The sequence below is a fragment of the Anabrus simplex genome, chromosome 2 (genome assembly GCF_040414725.1).
Source record: "Anabrus simplex isolate iqAnaSimp1 chromosome 2, ASM4041472v1, whole genome shotgun sequence".
Classification (NCBI taxonomy): domain Eukaryota; kingdom Metazoa; phylum Arthropoda; class Insecta; order Orthoptera; family Tettigoniidae; genus Anabrus; species Anabrus simplex.
Window position 1 is genome coordinate 1,100,577,571 of NC_090266.1, and position 25,091 is coordinate 1,100,602,661.

At 38.3% G+C, this 25,091-nt stretch overlaps 1 protein-coding gene across 1 annotated transcript in view; it reads left to right on the top strand.

The window, feature by feature from the left end:
• The window catches only part of LOC136863785 (RNA exonuclease 1 homolog), a 260,407-nt gene that overhangs the window by 224,843 nt on the left and 10,473 nt on the right, over positions 1-25,091 (top strand). The window contains exons 11-13 of the mRNA XM_068226090.1: positions 724-1,030; positions 21,148-21,286; positions 21,362-21,482. Of these exons, the coding sequence (XP_068082191.1) occupies positions 724-1,030; positions 21,148-21,286; positions 21,362-21,482 (567 nt within the window). The remainder of the gene's footprint in view (positions 1-723; positions 1,031-21,147; positions 21,287-21,361; positions 21,483-25,091) is intronic.

Genomic DNA, 25,091 nt, shown 5'->3' on the forward strand with positions numbered 1-25,091 from the left:
ACGCAACCTAGGTTGGTAGTCCTGAAAAGCACCTGTGTACAGGACTTGTAAAAATGGCTTCAGATAACAGATAGCACGTGCTTTCAGAGTTTCAACTCACAGAAGCTGTGAATACTCTTCAGTTGGAAGATGGGTGCTCTCAGATGTCAGTGATTGAATATCAAACTTTTTAGAGGGTAGTGTAGTTTTGTGTCTAATGGGCAACCCCGATTTTCTCTGTCCTTAACTTTAGTACAAAATAAATAATAAAACTATAAGGTATTCTGGAATTCTTTTGCCAGTTCAGATGACATATCTTATTATTTATGATCACTTTTCATGTAATTTTAGACATTTTATTCACACACAAAAAAGGAATTCAGCTTGGAGGGTTCTGATAGTCGCTCCGCATATTAGCAGTAAAAAGGTGACACGACCAAAATCCATTCCACTCTGAAAGGCACAATGAAGGAAAATTTCAGCCAGTGACCTCAAAACTTAAAATCCTTGAAATAATGATAATCATCATCATCATCATCATCATCATCATCATCATCATCATCATCATCAGAGTAAACCTAAATTTATCTGTTCAGTTTTTTCAATATACATTAGGTGGTGACATACATTTCTCATGCTCAATTTAGCTGTCATTTTTTATGTATTGTATATCAGGATATTAATGTGTATGTGTTCATATAGTGAATGTTTGGATTATATTAATTTGTTTCTCTTTTGTTTTAGTTCAGCGTGCATGGGAGGGTCGCTATAGTTGTTGTGACACCCCTCCAGATTCTGATGGCTGTGCACTAGCTCAGTGCCATGTATCCGATGGTTATGATCCAAACGCTCTGTGTGGATTTGTCAAAACAATTCCCAGATTAGAACAGCCCTCTGATGGGGACTATGGAGTTTATGCGCTGGACTGTGAGATGTGTTATACAGTTTCAGGTTTGGAACTAACACGTGTTACAGTTGTGGGATCAGATTTAAGCATAGTGTATGAAACATTGGTTAAACCAACAAATCATATCATTGACTACAACACACGGTAAGTTGATTGTAGTCTGCGTATTTTTAGCTTAATTTTTAAGTGGTGATTTAGAGGTAGATTTATTCAGAGAGAATATGTGCTTGTATGTTATTGTTATTGCTGCCAACTAGAATTGTATAGGATTAATTTTTATGTTCCAGGTAATGTATCTTTCACTATTCAGATTTTAAAAAAAAAACTTCATTGAAGTGAAGGTGTTGGCCACCGATATTTAAAGCTTCTGCTTTTTTCAGTTCTGAGCTACTAACAGTAGATAAATCGATAGTTACTATGAAAACCTTCAGTGATCAGAGAATAGCTCCAATTGCAGCCAAACTTGACCTAATGTAATTAAGTTCTGCCATTAGATTCTCATTCTTGCAGTCTTCATTGATATCAGTGCTGCTAACTGCAGGTACAACACTACTCTCCTATCGCATTCCAGATACTACAGCTTTTTAATTGCTGTTTCAGTGCCTCAGCTTCGTATCGTGTGTCTGATAGGTTTGAGTCAAATGCTCCACTTGGCTGTTCCAGTTACATTCCTAGTCTTGTACAATGAAATTATTGATATTTAATGTTGGAGTTGATCTTGACAATAATCCTCTCTCAGACTGAACCAACAACATGATATAGATAGTTTCCCAAATTCTAAAATGTTGGTACTGCCAATTGTAAGTGATAATTGCTTGAATTCCTTTAGTTCCCTTCGAATAAACTTGTTCTTGCTCTAATCCCTCTGTCATGTTCAAGCCTTGGTCTACCCCTACCATTCTTTCTGTATACACTTCCCTGGGAAACTAACTGAACAAATCCTGTGTGTTTTAAGATGTGTCCTATTATTCTGACTCTTCTTCTTCTTCTTCTTCTTCCCCTCCTTGTCATATTTCATCAGATTCTTCTCCTCTCACCAATTTGATTTTTTTTTTTTTTTGCTAGGGGCTTTACGTCGCACCGACACAGATAGGGCTTATGGCGACGATGGGATAGGAAAGGCCTAGGAGTTGGAAGGAAGCGGCCGTGGCCTTAATTAAGGTACAGCCCCAGCATTTGCCTGGTGTGAAAATGGGAAACCACGGAAAACCATTTTCAGGGCTGCCGATAGTGGGATTCGAACCTACTATCTCCCGGATGCAAACTCACCAATTTGATTTAGTATCTCTTCAGTTGTAATTCAATCTACCCATCTCATCTTCAGTATTCTTCCGTAACACCAAATGCCACACGGCTAGTCGGTTTTTGAATTGATAGCTTGTGTCATGAGTTAAATATACGTAGATATCGATGGTTGTCTTGAGCGCACCTTTTGCAAGATACCTCCTTGGTTAGTTCTTCGATCGGATATACGGCTAGACCTATTCCGTGCACCCAAGGTGAACATGGATTCCTCCGTTTATCAAAGGTATTTCCAGGACTTCGTTCGCCAGTATCCAGACGCAAGACATATCTTCACAGATGGTTCTAAGATTGGACTTCATTTCCTGCAAACTCAACATGGCTTGGAAGCCATGTGAAAGTGATTCTGGTGCCAGCATCACTTAACCTGGTTAGAAGGTCATGAATCTGCTGCACCAGTGGTTGTTGCGTGAAACAGGTGTCAATAGACTGCAGAGAACTTAACGAGGCTGTACACATGAGAAAATGGTTTCTTTCGTCACCCAGTGCAAACTACAGAGCTTCTAAGGTGGCGTAAAGATCTGCAGTATACACGCTACTTACACTAGGAAGCGAGATCTTCATGCTTGTCATCAGTGACCTAAGAGCAACCAACATTTCCTCTGGCGGGTCTTGGTACCTCTGGTGGTATTGGGTACTAAAGATGCATTGATAGCTTGGATGTAGTGGCATTTCACGAATATTGGCAGTGTATTCCTAGGAGTAGCTGCTGCCTCTTTATTCGTAAAGATGGAACTCCCACTTCAGCGAGTAGGCTGGAAATGGGGCTAGTACAGAAAGCTCCTGTTGCCAGCCTAACTCCACTATGGTAAACATTGTCTAAAGGGCTCAGCATTGATCTTGATGCTGAGCCATAAGCCGCACTACCATAGTCAATTCGGGAGAGGATCATTGCCGTGTAGAAATGTAGCAGCACCGCATGGTCAGCCCCCCCACAAAGTGCCGCTGAGAAACTTAAGCATGTTAAGTTTCTTCATGCAGGCAATTCAGCTGTTGGTTGTGGGGCTGCCACATTAGTCTCATATCAAAATGGAGACCCAGGAATCTGCAGGTGTCTACCACTGGTAAGACACTGTTTCGCAAGTGGAGCTCTGGCTCAGGATGCACAAGCCGATGTTGACAGAAGTTTACAACTGAGATTTTCACCACTGAAAATCGAAAACCATGTTACAGAGCCCATCTGTCGACTCTGTTAATAGCTTGCTGTAGCTGTCTCTCAGCAAATGCCATTCTTCCGGAACTGTAATGTAGAGCTAAATCGCCTTCATGGCGATAAAAAGACTATCCCGTATTGTGAGAGAAAGACTGGTTATGAAAACTAATGCTAACTGGTGGTCTGTAGCCTTTCGCCAGTTTGTTTACTGGGTCATTTCATGGACTCCTTTAGGAAGAGAGAAGTTAAACTGTCTTGTGTAGTGGAAACGATCCAAGAACAATATCCCCAAAAAAGGAGGTATATACGTAGGATTCCTGGCTGCTGAGGGGCAAGAACCAGAATACTTTGATTAATAACAAATTTAAAAGTATATTTAGAATATTTTATATTACTTCGTAACATACGTAGATGCACACTTTGCACTAGGAACAGATTACATTCTCCTCATATTTAGTGTGGGCACTGAACCTTTAGTAACACATCTCTTCTATTTTGTCTCAGGAGTCCGGCTTTATATTTAATCGATAATTCATAGTCCTGCTCTCTGAAATGTGTAGAACATACGAAACTATGTCGGGTTAGTGATAATTTAGCATGACTATTTTTTTTATAGCTAAGCGTGATATCTCTCTGGAGATTTCTCTTGATTAGGAAATCTACAATTCCAGTATAAATGGTCCGTTATTGGACTTTATACATTTTCGAGCTAACTCATTCTTGGTTGCCAGCATTTCACTCCAGTGTGCCAATTTGGGCTCATCAGTTGGTAACTAGCACACCTACCAAGTCGCATGGCGAGTGCATATAGTGGGGGCCACTGCCTAGGCTACTTGGTGCCACCGGCAGTGCCAATGCACTATGAGAGACTTTGTCTCATTTACAAAATTTGATGCCTGCTAGGCCATCAGATGAAATAGATATTGATTCCCATTTATATTGGAATTATGAATTTACTCATTCAGAACAAATATTCCAGATTCTCTATGGGAATCAATATCTACATCATAGGGAATCTATGAAAATCTACGCCTTCTTCCTTTGATGTTTTCGAAGTGCTTGTGTGTTGCAACCATACACAACACAGAAAACTATGTTTTTACTTAGGTATCGTTTAGAGTACTTAAATATGTCAAACCAGCAGTTGCACTGTGTGATTCTGCTACACCTACTAATAGCGCGCAGGAGCCGGCTCGCCAACTGTGATGTCACTTGCTCAAGCGCTATGGCCGTTTTTCCCTTATATCACCTGAACAATAAAAAATAATGCAATAGGGTTTTCAGCACTTTGATTAAAATTTAATGTTGCATTCAATCAGTTAAGAAAATGAAACTCCAAGATAAGTTGCCTGAGCCTGTAATGCGTTTGTAAACTGCTATGTCATAAAATGTTATTTACCGGTATATACAACTAGCATTTGTACCCGTTCTTTGCACAGGAATTTGCAATAGATTACATGTTTCCTTCATGAATTTATGCGAATTAACATGGCTCTATCCTCACGTTTAATAGAACATGTTAAACTAATATTTTTCTATGAAAGCATGTGGCAGTAATGTGAAGTATGATGAAGCTGAACAAAGTCAAGAGATAATGAGGACGATTTCCGAATTTATTATACAGTACAGTTCCTGGTCTGAATTTGTGCAAAATCCTCTTTGCTTCTCAGGTGCATAATGTAACTCGGACCACTGGCGTGGCACTCTGACGATGATACCTCCCTTAATATCCGCCCTATTGAAAACAGTAAAATGGCTTTTTAGTTTTTCCCATTACCCAGCTTGAAGTCTCATGCACAAAGTGTCCCACGGGACTCAGACTAAAGATCCAATTTTTCGTAAGCATCTCCATTATTATCCATCATGCGATAAACACGTATATGGCATAGAAGAATGGAAATAACATATTGTTAAACATTTGTTACATGCAGTTTTCAGATAGACCTAATGTTAAGGAAAATATTTGAGAATAATCTTCCTATAAATCTCAATTCCATGCACCCCCTGTGGGTGGGGGACGCAGATGAATAATACACCCACGGTATTCCCTGTCTGTCGTGAGAGGCGACTAATAGGGGCGACCAAGGGATGATTGAATTAGAACCATGAAACTAGTTTTGATTCGTACCATCACGCGGGGAACACCATGGGTTGCCTGTACTTACAAGTAGTACTACTATATTAGGTACAAAATAGGTTTGTGATTAGTAGCAGCAAAGAGGCCGGTCTGTGGGTTTCCTATACCCATGCGTCGTACCCATGTGAACAACACCGCAGGTCTGGGCGTTGCCTGTGCGTTGTACCACTATATGAGCTACACCGTGGGTCTGCTTTGCCTGTGATTAGTACCCACTATGTGAGGAACACCATGGGAATACTGGCACCCGTGACTAGTACACCTATGTGAGGAACCTCATTGGTTTGCGTTGGCTATGAGTGGCGCCATTGTGTGAGAAACACCATAGGTCTGCATTACATGTACGAAGTACAATACTTGGGAGTAGTACCATCTTGTGTGGAACACTGTGAGTCTTCGCTACTTTTGATTAGTACCCCAACATGACAAATACCATGGTTCTACTTTACTCGTGACATGTACCATTCTGTGGGGCCTTAGACATGGATTTTGTACCCCTTTAGACATCAAGCATCATCGATTCAGGATTATGCTTTATAAGTGGTCCCTTGATCAGTAATACTATTATTTATGATCTTTTTTTTTTTTTTTGCATCAGTTCCACTGTTCTTTTTGTTTGTTTATTTTTTGTTTATTTTTTGTGTTTTTTTTTGGGCTCATGTCCATCCATTTATTCTTCATGATATTTTCTTATTTTGGTCAGTGGATGATTTTGAACTTTTTGTTGCCATTTCATTTCGTACCATTAGTGGCCGATGACCTCGATGTTAGGCCCCTTTAAACTTCAAGCATCAATTCCATGCAATGACCACGAAATCATATGCACCTGTTAACACAATCCTGAATGAGTAGATTCCATACATGTAGTTTGGTTGAAATAAGTACAGCAGTTTTCCTCTTTTAAGAAAATACAAACCCACTAGATAGCCAGACAGACAGACAGACAGACTGACACCAAAGGGAAAAGTTCTACATCATGTTTTCTCGGTTTTCAGTTACATCTCGTGGGATTAATTTTCAGGCTGAGCGAATATTATGCATCCTCTAGTTTTCTCCAGTTATGGATCCTTCAAATAACTATTCTTCACCTTCCTAAAAATACTGCAGGATTCAGAAACCACTATCTTCTGCAGTTCAACGTAGATTTTCTACCTGAGGTTTAGGTGATGAAGTGCATAATGTAGCTGGTGGGAATTTGTCGTAGTTCCTGCACGACTATTATAACAAAGATCTCTGTATCTTTGATTAGCAGACGATATTCCGCAAATATATCTCAGAATGGCAGCTTGACACATGTCTTGCCTTCTACCCAACGAAAAAATACGAGCTGACAGGAATGATGACAAAAATGACATTATGTTACTTCCCTGCTGGCAAGCAGACTGAGACATGACCATAGAAACCGTTAGATTTACTGTAGGTCTGCGAGGGTGTCCGTCACTGGCTGCAGAGCATAAAACCCGTTGAAAACAGTAATTTTCTTTGTTGTTTGAAGAGTAAGTGAAATTGTATGAAACAAAAATGATTTAGATTGAAGGGATGTTTCACATATAGTGTACAGATTTTCTCCTCGATGGGTAGACTCTGAATATGAAGTTTGGTTGAGATCTATTCAGCCGCTTACCTGTGATGGTGGAACAAATAGACAAACAAACAGGCATGAAAGCTAAAAACTACTGATACAATCTTTTGTTGACCTAAAACAGATACAGTAAATATATCCAAATATGGCAAAATAAATTAAAATACAGACAGCGGACCCCCTACAACCTTATTCATAAGGTTTAATTGTATATGTGTATATTTGCAGTAACTTCATAGGCTGTGTATGCTGGATGTTGGTAAGAAAAATCTGGATGTTTTTCATGTAACTGATAACTGAACCCCCTCCCCTTTGTCAAATCTCCTGATTTTTAGTTGGGAAGGTTGGTAGGTTTGTGAATGGATGATGTCAAGCCAGAGACGTCTTGCGTAGAAATTATAAGAAGGGCATGGCACTCCACAAAGGTGAACTTCCATATTGAAGACTTGATTGATTGATTGATTGATTGATTGATTGATTGATTGATTGATTGATTGATTGATTGATCGATTGATTGATTGATTGATTGATTGGATTGGATTGAATGAATGAATGAATGAATGAATGAAACTATAGAGCTTATTTCTAACTACTATCCTATAAATGACTTAATTTATTGTTTGTAAGTTTGGCATAATTCATTGAGATTGTAATCATCAATTCATTATGGATGTTAGCATTGAAGAATGGTGGTTATTTTCATTCTTCTGTCTCACTTTTTACACTGTATATTTCACTCTAGTAATTAAAGCAATCGCTGAAGTGGTAATTCATTTCAAAATACAGGGATTACTTTATTGGGAATAAGAATAATTTCTAAAACTATAAGCAATACTTTTTTTAAACACACTGAAATTGAAATTCACTGAACTATAGATATGCCTAGACCTTCTGGACCACAAAGTGAAATTTGAGACTAATGTTCTGATTTTCACCTGCTAGTTTCATGCTCTCTTACATCAAGACACAATTCGAATAGCAAAACACTAAAGAACTTCATTAATGAAATTTGAAGTAATGTTTCCTATAATTTGTTCATTTTCCAGGATACTGAATAGTTATTATTCAGTAAATTTCATCCAGTTTGGTGGCTGCTTTCAAAATCTTGGAGCATAGTGATGTGCTCAGGTTTTAACATGACAACTCTAAGGTTTTATTAAACTTAAACATTCCGTCTAGAACCCTGTGATTTCAGTAGGTATGTTAGACATTATAATGCCATATTTTATTATCACAGTATTTCTTTATTGGCTGGAGTATCAGATGGTTTTGCATGTGAGATGAAACAATAGTTTTAGTGGTGTTCTGCAAGATATATTCCTGAAGTTCACTATATGAAATTCCAACAGTTTAAGCTGTAGCATTCCTATCATTTTCAACAAAAAAAAAAAAAAAAAAAATATAGATCTTCCCATAAAGATAAAATGATCGGAGGCATAGATACCTTGTCGCACTGTGATATGCTCTGTTCATCCATGCTTATGTATTGTACTGTACCACTACTAAAACCACTATGTACGGCACAGCATGTGCCTACTACGAAGCAGGCAGTCTCTTCGTCCCACTCTGTGCTCTAACGTCACACAGGCTCTCCGACGTCACACGTCAGCCAATTTGGTGGGGTATCAAATTACACTCAAATATTTGTTTATTTCTGTTTAAATACTAAGGAACTTGAAATCTGGAACTTATCTTAAAGTTGTCCTCCTAAATCTCTACTCCAGCATTACATAAATATTTATTTCTAAATATTTGAGTGTAGGTAATTTGATAGAATCGGATTATGTTATTTCAGGAATGAAACGTCATTCTATTTTAATTAAGTAGGTTCTTTTTTCAGGTGTAATATTGTTACCATATGTTTTCAAGAAGTTTATATAAATTTATTTACTCAAAGTTAGTTTCAGCAGACTGAAGAGTCGTTAACAGTTGTAAATTGACTGAGTCAAAACTGAAAAGAGATGGCTTCAGATATTACAATTTCTAACAATTCCCACAAATGCCAAGTTTTTCTAGGAAGTTTGGAATTTATTACTGAGAGTAAATTAGACCTTTAAATAAAAGTATATTGCTTGTAAAGAAAGTGTTAATTCTGCAATACACACAAAAGTCTTTCTACACACAGACAGGTATGCAACCCACAGCTCCTACTGGCACTAAAGAGTCTTTATGTGCATGCAGGTGTACAACCCACAATTGTTGCTGGCTTTCCTTCTTGCATGATCTTCCTCTGGTTGTAGATGATATGTTATCTCTATCAGCTGTACTAAATGCTCGAAATTTTGATGTGTTGACAGTGAGCTTTTAATACATTTTATTTCTCTCTGATGATGAAACGGTACAATACTGGTCTGTATTTGGCTGCTAAAGAGTTATTTGGGGAGGTCACCAGTGCATGGTATGATATCTTTTAAAATTACACGTAATTCAGATTTTTGAAAATTACAGACGCTAGATATGTGTCCTGAAGTAATTTTTTTCACAATGGCAAGAAAATAAGTTAAAAATTCTAATTAACTCTAACTTTTCCTGTGATCATTATAGCCACCATAAAAAAAATAAATACACTTTGTTTCGTTGTTTTAACCTTTAGTTTATACTAGTTATTGTATCCATTGTTGATGGGCAAATAACACTATGTGTATATAATTACACTTTCATTGACCATTTATTGCATGTTTTACATAGGACTGGGCCTTTGAGATATTTGGTTAGATTCATAGATATCGGTAAAAACAGCTTTGTAGTAGCAGTGCCTATGACAAATTCTTTAAAGAAGTACCATAGCTTGACTGCCTTTCTTTCACAGTATAGGCTTCCCTTGTCAAGAAGTACAACTAATCTGTAAACAGAGCTGCAAACCACCAGCTCCACTCAACAAAATAGAGGTACAGCTGTTAGGACCCTTATTACCCCAAGGAAGCAGACCAGTAAGCATTCTAGATACGACCATACGCAATTAATGTAAAGATTGGATTGGTTCAGAGAGGAAGTCAGATGTGGTCTGCCACCCTCTACATATCGCTCCCCTTCCCTGTATATCTCTCCCACCGGGCGAGTTGGCCGTGCGGTTAGGAGTGTGCGGCTGTGAGCTTGAATCCGGGAGATAGTGGGTTTGAATCCCACTGTCGGCAGCCCTGAAAATGGTTTTCCGTGGTTTCCCATTTTCACACCAGGCAAATGCTGGGGCTGTACCTTAATTAAGGCCAAGGCCGCTTCCTTCCAACTCCTAGGCCATTTCATCGTCACCATAAGACCTGTCTGTTTTGGTCTGACGTACAGCCACTAGCAAAAAAAAAAAAACCCCTCTCTCAATGCTATAACACATTGTATCATTATTCATTATTTCAAAAAAATGTAATAGAAATGTTTGCCATAGCCTTAGTAATACACAGTACTTTGTTTAGGCTAATATTAACTCCTTCCTGTCTAACTATGAGCATAGCTCACCGCGGACATAATGCCTTTCACTTCCCACTGTGAGCATAGCCCATAGTTAAGTTTGATGAGTCACTAAAAATCGAGAATGAGCTATGCGCACATTCTGGTGGTTACATCATGTTTCTTCGTGTATTAGTTACTAGCACGATACCCGTGCTTCGCTACGGTATTATACTGAAATTTATAATTGAATGCTTATTGTTTTATATATAATCCGCCGAAATTCGCGATCTGACTGGTTATCTGAGGGAATCCGCCAAGATTCGCGATCTGACTCGTTTTCTAATAGATTACGGCAAGTTTCCACCCATTTTTCAATCTTTCTTTCCAGCAATTGATTTCGTACTTCCCGGGCTAGGTCCAGGTATTCCACCCGGTCAGTTGAGTCCCTAAATCTTTGCCATATTATCCTATAAGAATTTTTAATATGGATCAAATCCTTGAGGAGATCCGGCGTGGTGTCCTCTTGGTTGCCTTGGCGGTACTGAACCCGCGGCTGGACTGAATTCTTAGTCATTACCCGTCCAGGACCCGTTTCCAGCGCGGTCTGTACATCTGACGACGGTCCAGAACATTATTATTATTATTATTATTATTATTATTATTATTATTATTATTATTATTATTATTATTATTATTATTATTATTATAGATGTTCTGGACCCCACAGCAAGATGCAAGACCGCTACTTGGCGCGTGACCAGCACCATTGTCGTGCGTAGGCAAGTGTGCGGGATTTCTGGCAATACGAATGACATACTTCCGTGCATTATTGGCCTTATTATAGAGGTGAACAATTGGACGGTCAATCTCATTCCTATCGTTTATTTCAAATGTGTTTAAATTTTTATTTATATGCCAGGAGAATCTACTGTAATCTAAGAACGTTCTCCGAAGGAAAAGATGGCTGTTGAAAACGAACCCAGGAAGGATTAAAAAAGATCGGTTTATGATCAGAATAAGTACATCGAAAATATACAGCCTGTTTCCAGTCATTCGACAGGGTCAGGAATGGAATGAATAAAGCCCCATCTAGCGGCGACAGTAGGAATTGTGCCGGCTGCCGAAGCATTCCTCTGGGGCAATGATCGATGAATGACAAATGAAATGAAATATTGGACAGTGTTGCTGGAATGAATGATGACAGGGAAAACCGAAGTATCCGGAGAAAAACATGTCCGCCTCCGTTTTGTCCAGCACAAATGTCACATGGAGTGACCGGGATTTGAACCACGGAACCCAGCTGTGAGAGGCCGGCGCGCTGCCGCCTGAGCAACGGAGGCTCCTTATAAGTACATTATGAAGGATCTTCTAAATAGCAATTATCACGACTCTAACTTCTTCAGTTTTTGATTTATGTGTCCTCATGAAAGGAATTCAACTCCTTTCCACTCCCGCCCCCCAAGATGGTTTCCCCCACAAAACGGGTTTTTCTTTGTTTCTAAAGGAGATCAAAATACCAATTTTCACGTCCGTAACAACTTTAGTTTTTATTAAATGTATGTATTCTCATACAATTAAGTCAATTAATTTTTGAATTCTTTCATCCCCCCGCCCCTTTCATTGGATTTTCCGAGAATACGCGTTTCTCTATTTTTAAAGGAGATTTCATATACAAATTTTCAGTTCTGTAATAAATTCAGTTTCTGAGGTATATCTATCCTCATTAAAGGCATTCAACCCACTATTCACCCTTTTACACCCCTCCTATTGGGATTTACAGAAAACCAAAAAATACGTGTTCCTTTATTTTTAAAGGAGATTCGAAATACCAATGTTTTTTTCATCTGTAAACTTTTAAAGTTTTAAGATATAGACACATTCATTTTAAAAATTCAACCCCTTTTTCACCCTCCATTGTTTGTATTTTCCAAAAACGAAAAAATACGTGTTTCCTTATTTTTAAAGTGGATCCCCAATACCAACTTTTCAGGTCTGTAATATCTTCAGGTTCTGAAATATAAGTAGCCTAATTAAAGGCATTCAACCCATTTTTCACCCCTTTTCACCCCTCCTATTGGAATTTTCCGAAAACAAAAAAATACGTGATTCTTTATTTTTAATGAAGATTCTAAATACCAATTTTTAGATCTGTAAACTTTTAAAGTTTTGAGATATAGATACACTCATTTTAAAAATTCGTCCCCTTTTCACCCTCCCATTAATTGGATTTTCCAAAAACAAAAAAATACGTGTTTCTTTATTTTTAAAAAGGTCAAAAATACCAATTTTCAGGTCTGTAATATCTTCAGTTTCTGAGATATGAGTACCGGTATCCTGATTTAAGGCATTCATCCACATTTTCACCCTTTTTCACCCCTCCTATTGGGATTTTCCGAAAACAAAAAAATACGGATATCCTTATTTTTAAAGAAGATTCTAAATACCAATTTTTACATCTATAAACTTTTAAAGTTTTGAGATATAGATGCATTCATTTTAAAATTTCACCCCACTTTTTCACCCCCTTAGCGAAGGAATATCCAAAAATCCTCTCTTAGCGAGCACCTACGTCTTAATATAAATGTATCCCCAAAGTTTCATTTCTTTATGTCCAGTAGTTTTGGCTGGGCGATGATGAATCAGTCAGTCAGTCAGGACAAGTTATTTTATATATATAGATGAGAGTATTTAAGCAGATGGCAGTATTATCTAAGTCAGAGAATTTACTATACTACCAACGATTATGCATTAGATGCCGTCACCTCAGTGTGCTCTAAAACATGGCTTCTCCCGGCAAACAAGTGCTTGATGATGGTGATATTTTCGATATTTTATGTAATCATAATTCCTCATCTAGAAAGAAGAAAATACAGAGTATGTAGATATTCTTACGTATTCACACGAATATGAAAAGCGCAGGAACATGTGGTAGGCTGTAAAACAAATTCCAGTAATTATGAAATATAAGAGTTGGTTACGAATTCACATTCAAATGTCAATAATATTTCATTTGTGCATAAAATTATAATTTACCTTGAAAATCATCTACACTCTGAGTATCTCGCTAACATTGCCTTCTGAGCCACTATTGTCACATAAAATATATAATTAAAGTTTCATAAGATGTACCATTTTTGTTGTTATTGTTACTACTATTATTATTGAACAACTTGTATTTTTATATAATTTTCATTATTATTGTTATTTTGTAATTGCAATGAACATTTTACATGATCCTTCTAGGGTAAATATATAATACTTCAGAAAACTGTACCGAGCTGCAGTCGCTTGAGTGCGGCCAGTATCCAGTATTCGGGAGATAGTGGGTTCGAACCCCACTGTTGGCAGCCCTGAAGATGGTTTTCCGTGGTTTCCCATTTTCAGATCAGGTAAATGCTGGGGCTGTACCTTAATTAAGGACACGGCCGCTTCCTTCCCAGTCCTAGCCCTTTCCTCTTCCATTGTCGCCATAAGACCTATCCGTGTCGGCGCGTCATAAAGCCAATAGCAAAAATAGCAGAAAACTGTACTTACTTAGTAGACTGTCAGGTTTATTTTTATTTGCAAAACATGATATAATATATAAACAATTTTAAAATCTCAAGTGCTAGCTGATGTGAAACAAATAACATTCTTCATTACTAGATGCTCAAAGAAGCACAAAGAAAAAAGAATCATGCAAATTTCTCATATAGGTATAGACATACATACATACATACATACATACATACATACATACATACATACATACATACATACATACATACATACATACATACTGTACCAGGAAAAGTTTTTGGGTAAAGGGCATGAGTAGGACTTCAGGGAGTGGAACTTGGTTTTGGAGCCGATACAGAGTAGGATAGACTCGCAGAGTGATTAATAGATGGTTTAAAAAATTTTAAACAATTTATTAATTCTTCACCCTGCAATATGATTATTGGACTCAAATCTGGCATTGAAATTAAAAGTTTGAACGTAATCTTCCTGAATTCTGTTCATGAAAATTAAATGAATATCACTGATTCCAAAGTCTTTCATATGTGAGAATATGAGGTATTTAATTTCCACCTAAAGTCTTTCTAAACATAAGCACACAATTGTAATTGCAAATTGATATGAGAAATTAAATTTCTGTTAAAAGTTTTCAGTTTTTCAGTTTGTAAACCTTGATATATAGCACACTTGAAAAGCCTAAAGTCTTTCTATGAGATATGAAAATTAAATTTGAAAATTAAATTAATCACTTCTGAGAAATTATGAGAACTCTGAAATATTTGTTCACACGCGGCACTGAAGTTTCCACTGTTCAAAACCAATGAGAAAATTTTAGTCAGTTTGTTACTACTCACTTACTGAAAGAAATGTTGCTACAAATGTCAAAGGATGGACATCTGGAATGTTCCGTGTAGAATCAGGATCGGCGATGTTCCCTTAACACACCATGTTGACGCTCCCCGATGAGGTGATGATAGCTGGAACCGGATCGTGTAGAATTGCAGCTCGTTGAGGTGATTTTGCGCACACGAAAAATTCACTTGGTGCGAGTAGTTATCACTGACACTGTCATTTACTGTTGAACACAGTTTATGGCATACTTGAACTTTAAGACGTTAAATGAATAATCACAGTCCTTTCTGTATGAAATACTATTTAAAGTCGTTACTGAAAACGTCCATAACAACACAGTTCACACTTGAAAAAGGCAAATCATAGTCTATAATCACAGCCTTTGAACACGGTCATTAAGTCACTAAGGATTATTTTCTGATTAGCTGGTTATTGTAACGTCATGTTACCTCAGAAAAAATTCTTAGTATTCACCCAGATTACTACTGTAAGTTGCATATTAATATGGCATGAACACTATGTGAATAAAGGAACACAGTTCGATGCTCGAAAAGAAATGAGTCCTGGTAATTCTACACATTAGGTTCTGTTCATGGTAGAAGTTCAATATCATGTGAAGTAATCTAAGTCTACACTTAATGATATATTCTGTGAACGTTAAATATTTGGTATTTGCACTTCAATAAATTCACTCGTATTACATTCGCAAATCTCTTTAGAATTAGACCGTAGTCGCGACGTGGGATACTGAAGACAGTGCAACGTCTTTTATAATTTTGTCGGCGATATAACTTCGTGTTCCGGAAATGCGACGGCAAGTACTTTCACCGTGACTGCGCGGACATACTGTACGAGTCGGTCGCTCGTCTGTCTCGCTCACACACACATCTGTGTACTCGTCCTTGTACTGCCCTGCTCCGCCTGTTAGCCTTGACATATATTCTGGCGCTGGGAGGGTTGGTTTCTCTTGGCCATGTGACCGTGAGTGAGTAATTTCTTTTAGACTTTAAATTATTAAAACTCAACAACCATGGGATGGATTAATTCAAAATTCACAGGGATTAATTTTTATGACGTCCGCTACAATTCAGCGTTTGTTCCATTGAAATTGGTTCAGGCGTTGAAAAACTTGCGAAAAGAAAATTATTTTCGTGAAATATCTCTAGGGGAGGTGAGCTTCGAACGACAGGTGACGTCACTTGACTCCGCCTAGTGCACTCGTGGAGTCTGGCACTTACTGGAACATTCTTTGCTTAGATGTTCGTACGTCGGTCGGATCTTTTATGCTGGAATAACGTTTCTTTCGATTGATATGGACCAGGACCTAGGCTTTCCTGGTACAATACATACATACATACATACATACATTATCATTATAGACTGTTATGCCTTTCAGCATTCAGTCTGCAAGCCTCTGTGAATTTACTAAGCATCGCCACAATCCTCTACTTGCAACTAATGCTGTGGCCTCATTTAGTTCTATACCTCTTATCTTTAAATCATTAGAAACTGAGTCTAACAACCATCTTCGTCTCCCTGTACTTCTCTTACCCTCCATAAGAGAGTCCATTATTCTCCTTGGTAACCTATCGTATTTGCCTCACATGACCCCACCACCAAAGCCGGTTTATGCGTACAGCTTCATCCATCGAGTTCATTCCTAAATTAGCCTTTATCTCCTCATTCCGAGTACCCTCCTGACATTGTCCCCACTGGTTTGTACCATCAATCATTCTCGCTACTTTTATGCCTGTTACTTCTAACTTATGAATAAGATATCCTGAGTCCTGCTTTCTCTAGATCTACAAAACATAAACACAAGTGCCTATTCCTCTCGTAGCATTTTTCAGTTACCTGCCACATACTGAAAATGTGATCCTGACAGCCCCTCTGTGGTCTGAAACCACACTGGTTTTCATCCAACTTCCTTTCAACAACTGATCGCACCCTCCCTTCCAAGATGCCAGTGAATACTTTGCCTGGTACACTAATCAATGAGATACCTCGATAGTTTTTGCAATCCTTCCTGTTCCCTTGCTTATAGATAGGTGCAATTACAGCTTTTGTCCAATCTAAAGGTACCTTACCAACACTCCATGCTAATATTATTATTCTATGAAGCCATTTCATCCCTGCCTTCCCACTATACTTCACCACCTCAGGTGTAATTTCTTCTATTCCTGCTTTCTTATGACAATGGAGTTTATTTACCATCCTTTCCACTTCCCCAAGCGTAATTTCACTAACATCATTTTCCTCCTCCCCATGAGCTTGGCTGTTCGCAGCACCACCAGGAAGATTTCCTTTTACGTTGAGAAGATGTTCAAAATATTCCCTCCACCTCTCCATTGATTCCCTGGGATATATTATGTGTTCACCTGAATTACTCAAAACACTATTCATTTCCTTTTTCCCTCCCTTCCTAAGATTCTTTATTACTGTCCAGAAAGGTTTCCCTGCTGCCTGACCTAGCCTTTCCTGGTTATTACCAATATCTTCCCAAGACTTCTCTTTGGATTCAACAACTATTTGTTTCGCTCTGTTTCTTTCACCTACGTACAATTCCCTGTCTCCTCGGCCCTTGTTTCGAGCCATTTCTGATAAGCCTTCTTTTTACAGTTACAAGCTGCTCTCACTTCATCATTCCACCAAGATGTTTGCCTTTTCCCATCTTTTCACACAGTTGTTCCTAGGCATTCCCTTGCTGTTTCTACTACAGCATCCCTGTATGCCATCCATTCTCTTTCTATATCCTGAACCTGCTTACTGTCTACTGTTTGAAACTTCTCATTAATCATATCCATGTACTTCTGTCTAATTTCCTCGCCCTGGAGATTTTCTACCCTTATCCGTTTGCAGACGGATTTCAGTTTCTCTGTCCTAGGCCTAGAGGTATAGAGATGTAAATTTTTAAGCCCCCTTTTCTTTTTTGCTAGTGGCTTTACATCGCACCGACACAGATAGGCCTTCTGGCGACGATGGGATAGGAAATGCCTAGGAATTGGAAGGAAGCAGCCGTGGCCTTAATTAAGGTACAGCCCCAGCATTTGCCTGGTGTAAAAATGGGGAATCACGGAAAACCATCTTCAGGGCTGCTGATATTGGGATTCTAACCCACTTTCTCCTGGATCCAAACCGTTAAAAAATGCCCAGTCCATAACGTGTATTAGGGATATTCCAGACCGGAATGGGTTAAGGGAGATATTAACAGTAATTTTGTTCTGTTTATGTTCAGGTTTTCCTCTTAACCACCCCTCTTCCCATTAAAAGAAATCGCTAAGCGAGGAGCTAAGATTCTAATCGCCCTCCCCTTAACTTGAATACTAAATTTAATGTAATTCCACCCAGCTCATTTTCCATGATACTGTAACAGATTGACTAAATTTAAACCACCTGTCCGATATAAAAACGAAGTATCAGGTTCATATTCGAAAATTACAAATGGTATGAAATATATGGATGTACGAATAACACGCTGCTGGCTGCAACTGTTTGGAAGTTTTACAAAATAGATGTTTACAGATATAAGCATTTTGTGACAAAATTTCTTCTGTCTTAAATGCTAGGTTGCACGTGTGAGATGAATACAGTTCTGAAAATGGCATGTTTAAGGAAAAAATAGCCTTATATTCAGGCAAGTACAGAATTTAAAAAAATATACTGCCCTCCAAATTAAGCATAACACATAATATTTTTAAAATAATCTCAGGTAAAGAAGCAAAATTTGTTTTCAAAACATCTGTATGGAATAAAAGGAAGAATCATTCCATACCTGTTTCAAAGACAACAATGCTCAAGAAGATACAGTTTTATAAATTAAATGAAGCAGAATCTGGTAGATTTTCTGATTACCAAAATCACTAAACTTATTTAAAGAAATGTACTGAAAACTTGTTGGATGTTGTTGGGAATACTCCTCATCAAGCCCTGGATGTACTCCTGTGATATGTCCTCCCATTCTTCTTGCACAGCCACCTTTAGTTCCTAGATTGTTGAAAACACTGCACCGAAGGTGACAACCAATCATGTCCACACCTCTTCAATAGTATTGAGGTCTGTACTCCTGGATGGCCATTCCAGAGTGTGAATGTTGACCTGAAAAAAGTCTGTGACATACTGAGCAACATGCGGTCTTGCATTATCGCGCAGAGGCATGAAGTTTTCAATAAAAATTGAATGCAAATGGCAATATGTGATTAATGAGAATCTCCTCAAGGTATACGTGTACCGTGAAGGAGCCGTTCTCAATGAGTACAAGATCAGTATGGCTATCTGAAGTCATGCAACCCCACACCATCACAGAACCTTCTCCAAAGGGTGTATTCTCAGCAAAGGTAGAGGGGGCAACGCTTTCTTCTGCCCTTCTCCACACCCTCTTCCATCAGGCGACCTCAGTTTGAATCTGGACTTGTCACTGAAGAGTATGTGTCCTCACCGATCCTCAGTCCAACGTTGTGTCCTTGCCGATCCTCAGTCCAACGTTCATGCACCTGCTTGAAATGAAAACGACCTCTCCTATGTTGTGGCAGAAGTGCTAGTCTTCTGACTGGTTTTCTAGAAGGTAAATTTGCCTCATTGAGTCTTCTCTTGACTTGTGTTCTCACTGACAGCTACGTCGTAGAACAGCATCGGACTGCTCTGAGCCGCAGCTGCTGTAAGATATAGATTCCTCAACACTTGTAGTCTCACATAGCGATCTTGCAAGGCAGAAGTGCATCTAGGACGGCCCAGACCAGGTTTTCGTTGTAGGTATAGTGATTCTGAAAACATATCACAGCCCGATGAACGCCTGTAGGAGATGTATTCAAAACTTCTGCTACATAGCGGTGGCTGCGGCCATCATTCACCAGTGCTACTGCTGTTGTTGAGTCTATAGGACTCGGAGGCATGTTGATGAGTTATTTATTGCTAAGAAACACCTCAGGCAATCCTCATATACTGGTCATCAGCATCGAAGGTACAAGAGCGACCACAATGCTGAAATAATGGTTTTTCATAATTGGCAGAAAATAAATAAATGTGTAGGAGCACTCACCATTGTTTGAATGGGTTACAAAATTGTATTAAAAAGCCTTCTGTTGTTATTCATTGTTTCTCCGTCAGTAATGTCCATAAAACATTACCCAATCAATAAATACAGTAAAACTTGCTTAAAGCGGAATCTCAAGGGACCACAATTTTTTTTCCTGAATTAGGCAAGGTTTCGCATCACATAAAACATTGATTTTTCTCTTTAAAACACCAATCACCGCTGCTACATAAAACATAATACGGTGTACAGTATTTTTATATATTATTTAGGGCTTATCTCTGTTGCGTATGCATGACGCTCGGCTTTCTAGATTGATGTATGTAGTACTGTACTACACTGATTTGCCGAGTATTATATCATACAGTATGATACACAGTATATTATTTTGACACTGTCGCAACCCTGGATATATGCTCCTGAAACTTATTTTTATCACAACACGCTATACAGTACTCCACAGCACCAAGCTTTCTTCCATGTATCGATCATAGAAACTTGGTTCCTCTTCTTTCTAATCATGTCTTTCTGAATGCAGTCCTGAACTGAGTACATTAGTTCAAGAAACCTGGAAGAGGTACAGTAGATGTAGTGACAAATTCCTTTAGAGTACAAATGCACGGTTGGGCCTCTTCGTGGGTTTGAATCTTGTTTTGATCGTCATCTTAATTCTAGTCTCATTCTTCCATCTCCTCCTCTTTCTTGGCCTTTCTCACAGCTAGAAGGGCTTGATCTTATTTGAAATTGTGATATGTCATAAATTGTTCTTCGCTTCGAATAAAGTTCACTGCTTGACACATGTTGGATATTGCCGATATGCTTTTAAGCGCTTCATTCATTCCATCATGTATATTACTGTGCTTGTTTTGTAGAAGACAGATTACTGGCCTTTCCCTCATGTAAATTCCTGAAGTGTTCCAGTTAAGAAATAGAACGGCAGCTGCTCTAATGGCAGAGATATTCAGACACATGCTCCAGTTTGTCCATGCAGTGATATTGATTATAGCAGCTCTGTGCGTACGACTACATCAGTTCATAATATTTTCCGCATTGTACAAGTAGATTTAAAAACATTATAACGCCATAAGCTTCACCGGGATCAAGAAAAATTCTGTAGTGGACAAGCTTCTGCTTTAATCAAGTTCCGCTTTGAGTAAGTTTTACTGTATTATGAAAAGTATGGTAATCTTAATCAGTGTAGAATTTAAATGAGCTTTCTACCAAGGTATCAAGCGCTGCACTTCGTTTTTTTTCTTTTTGAGAGGGTAGTGTATCCTAAATTATATAACGAACTTAAATATACCTACTGGTTTTTTCATTTTAGCTTTAGTGGAATAAAAGAAGGAGACCTAGAAGATGTGACAACCACTTTGAATGATGTTCAGTGTTACCTTCTGGAATTAATCAGTGACAAGACAATCCTTGTGGGACACAGTTTAGAAAGTGATCTGAAGTCACTCAAGGTGAGTGTAAAGAAGTGAGTTTAATTCTACTCATAATTTTAATGACAAGTTATTACATTGTTTGTATTGTTCCAGATTATTCATAAAACTGTGGTAGATACCAGTATAGTATTTCCTCATAAAATGGGACCCCCAAAGAAACGAGCGTTGAAGAATCTAGTTCGAGAATATCTGAATAAAATTATTCAGTGTGGAGGTAAGTTATCTATTATAGTGTTTTCAGTAACAAGGCTCTGTTTCATTATTTCATGGCATTATCTACTGCCTTCACATTTCTGTATAATAATAATAAATCTATATATTTAAAAAATAGACTGTTTTTGCATACGCGAGTTTGAGAGAACGGCTGAAGCAATTTACATTGTAAAGCATTCTGATGAAAGCTCTTCGCTTGTAGATTTTCAGTGGCTCTTTAAAAGTTTAAAGTTTTATTGCCATATATTTTTAAATTATTAAAGAAAATGTAGCATTCTGATTCACTGATACGCACACCAGTACTTCAAGGTCACCTGGACTGTGGGAGCATTGAGCCATATGATGCGAGAGGAGAGGTGGAAGGGGGCAAGCATGCATGCGCATTCGGTCAGCTGTTTCAATCTGTGTTGTGTTGCAGAGTCTCTTAGTCGAGAAGAAGGTATTCAGCGCATTGTTGCTGTATCTTTATAGCTATCCCTATATTTGCTAGCTTGAAATGAGTCTGCGAAATGGAATTGCCCTTTTCTCCATGCCGTAATTTTAACACTAAGGCTGTGAAGTACTTCCACTTCAGTAGTTAAGAAAGCAAGTCAATCCTCTATGTCATAATTTGCTGTCATGCAAACTCGAAGGTTTGTACATTTACTACGAGCAAACAGTTAACGTACCAATTTTCAATTTTCAATTGTGCTCATAGCAAACCACGAGGAACTTTTAATTATATTAATGAAATCGTTGGCGTGCCTGAACAAAACAACACAAATATCAAGTATGCATTTTTCGTTGATGGTCCTGTGCCCACTGGAAAGCACACACTGGCGGACAAAATAAATGGATCACTTTCTAAAGAGAAATTGTAATTGTTAAACACCAATTATCAGAGGGAATTGTTCTGTTAATTACATTAAATGTTATATTAAGGCGGTTTATAATGTGTATTCTGCAGTATTGGAAAAAATATGATGTTTAGAGATCATAAATTAACTTGAGGAGCCTCTTTCCACCCGTAAGTGCTAGGCACTCAATTTTATTGTATTGACTAGCAATAAAACAGTAAGTTTGACGATACTGGGGCGGAAGTAATGATAGATTATCAGTGTGTGACACATCATCTGTTGCCTCTTATCCCAGAAGACATTGTAAGAGCAGTGGCGTTGGTGGATGATGGAGGTAGCATTCGTTATGTGGCTAATGCCATCATGCATCATATGGAAACATCCAGCATGTTCTAAGACGATCTCGTGAACTCTGTACCTATTACAGACGACCTCGATCATGCCGTCGGAGGTCTACGTCTGCTAGGGACATTATGTTTCTAGTCATCCAAGTCTTGAGAGAATGCCAAACTACTGCCATCCAAGCCAGAAATTGACTCGAGGCAGTAAAGAAATGTCACTGTGACTGCGAAGATTGTCAAACAAAGTCTCCGAGATGCCAATTTGACCTAAAGAATACCTGCAACTGGTCCACAGTTTACGCCCCCCCCCAGCACAGAGCAGCTTGATTACAGTTTGCGCGTCAGCATCAGAATTGGACTGTGGATCAGTGGTCAATGGTACTGTTTAAAGATGAATCACGATTTGCCTCCGGTTACCTGATGGTAGAGAGAGAGAGTGTGTGTGGAGAAGGCGTGGGGAGCGATATTCACCTTGCAACATGTCTGAGAGGTCACCATTGGGGGGTGCTTCCTTCATGTTACGGGGCCGGTATCAATTTTGAGCCCCGGATGAAATTCCTTTTCATCGATAGAGATGCTACGAATGCACACCTTTACATTATAGAGGTGTTAGTAGAGCATGTAATCCCCTATGCTACCTCAGTTGGTGAAAATTTTGTCTTGATGAATGATAATGCACGCTGCCATGCCGTTTGCTGCATGATATGGAATATCTACACGATGTGAGGATGTAATAACTATCACTTAACTGAAGAGGCAAGATATTAAATTACGTCTTATAACGTAACCGTTTTTACGTGACTCACCTCAATAGATTGCCGTCCATGTGAAGCGCAATGAAGCACAGCAAGCAGTGTTGTGATACTAATCAAGTGCCCAAGGTTGGACGGGACTAAAGAGGGGAAGTAGGGGAAAGTGGGAGGAGCAACTGAGGAACGGCAAACTGTTGGAGCTCTGAAGGGCGTGGTCGTAAGAAGCAACTAGCAAAGCTATTACGCATAATATGAAACACCGACTTACTTGCCGGGATATGTACGTTTTTAAAAAACGCAATAAGGAAATCAAATAGAATATTTGATTTTTCCGAAATCTTGTTTAAATTAAGGTTTGGGTTAAAATACTGTTCCAGGTGTATATAGCAACCTTCCCTAACATCCAGCAAACTTCCTTTTCCTAAGTTCTCCAAGACCTCAATGTCCTGTTCTATAGAAGTGAATTTATGCTTTAGGTCGTGGATATGCTGGCCTACCGCAGAAAATCTATTATATTTTATGGCATTAGTATGTTCTGTATATCTTATTTTAAAGTTTCGTCCTGTTTGACCTAGATATGTGGACCCACAGTCGTTACATTTAAATCTATACACACCCGATTTGGAATATGGGTTCAATCTCTTGACTGAGGCTGAATTATGCAATACAACTGTGTTATTACTATCGGTACGAAACGAAACCCTGACATTATGCTTCTTGAAAATATTAGTAAACTTATGTAATATATCCTTATTATAAGTAAATATTGCAAATGCCTTTTGATTAGGTTTGTCTTTGAGCAACCTGGTTTGTAAACGGTACCTGAACTTGATGATACGTTCAATAAAGCATTCACTAAAACCATTAGCCTTAGCCATTGAATGGATTATGTTAAGTTCTTTATTCAAATTAGCTTTTGTCATGTGGATCTTAGAAGCCCGTTCTACTAAACTATTGCATATAGAGGTTTTTTGACTCTGTGGGTGCTGTGAGTCTTGTCTAATAGTAACTGCAGTCTGTGTAGGCTTTCTAAAAATACTATAAGCAAAAGAGGAATCTGATCTGTTGATTTTTAAGTCTAGAAAATTAACTGATTTGTTACGTTCTGATTCCAAGGTAAATTTTGTCTGTGGGTCAGTGTTATTAAATACATCTAGAGTAGCCGTTGCGTCCCTAACACGTTCGTCTAAATTACTAATGTGTTGTCCACAAATCTAGACCAAAACAGAATGTTGTCAAATTCCCTGTCGTTCTCCATCATGAATGTTTCCAAAGAATCCAGGTAGATCTCCGCCAAGATTCCCGAGGCCGGAGACCCCATTGCCAAACCATCCTGTTTATAAATGACTTGTCAAAGACAAAGTAGTTATTATTTATAAGTAACTTAACCACTTTCATGAAATCTTGTATCTCAAGTTCACTTAGCTGACTGTAGGATCTTAGATTCTTGAAAATAATAGGAAGCAGCTTATTGGTTCTAATACTCGGAAACATGTTGACGATGTCAAATGAATGTAAGGTATGGTGAGCTTGTAATTTAAAATTGTTTAATTTATTAACCAATTCTATGGAGTTCTTTACAGATTTGTTTCCAGTAAACCTATAGTGTTGTTTAAGAAATTTCTGAATGAACTTAGCCAATTTATATAGAGGACTGGTTCTGTAATTTATTATGGGTCGA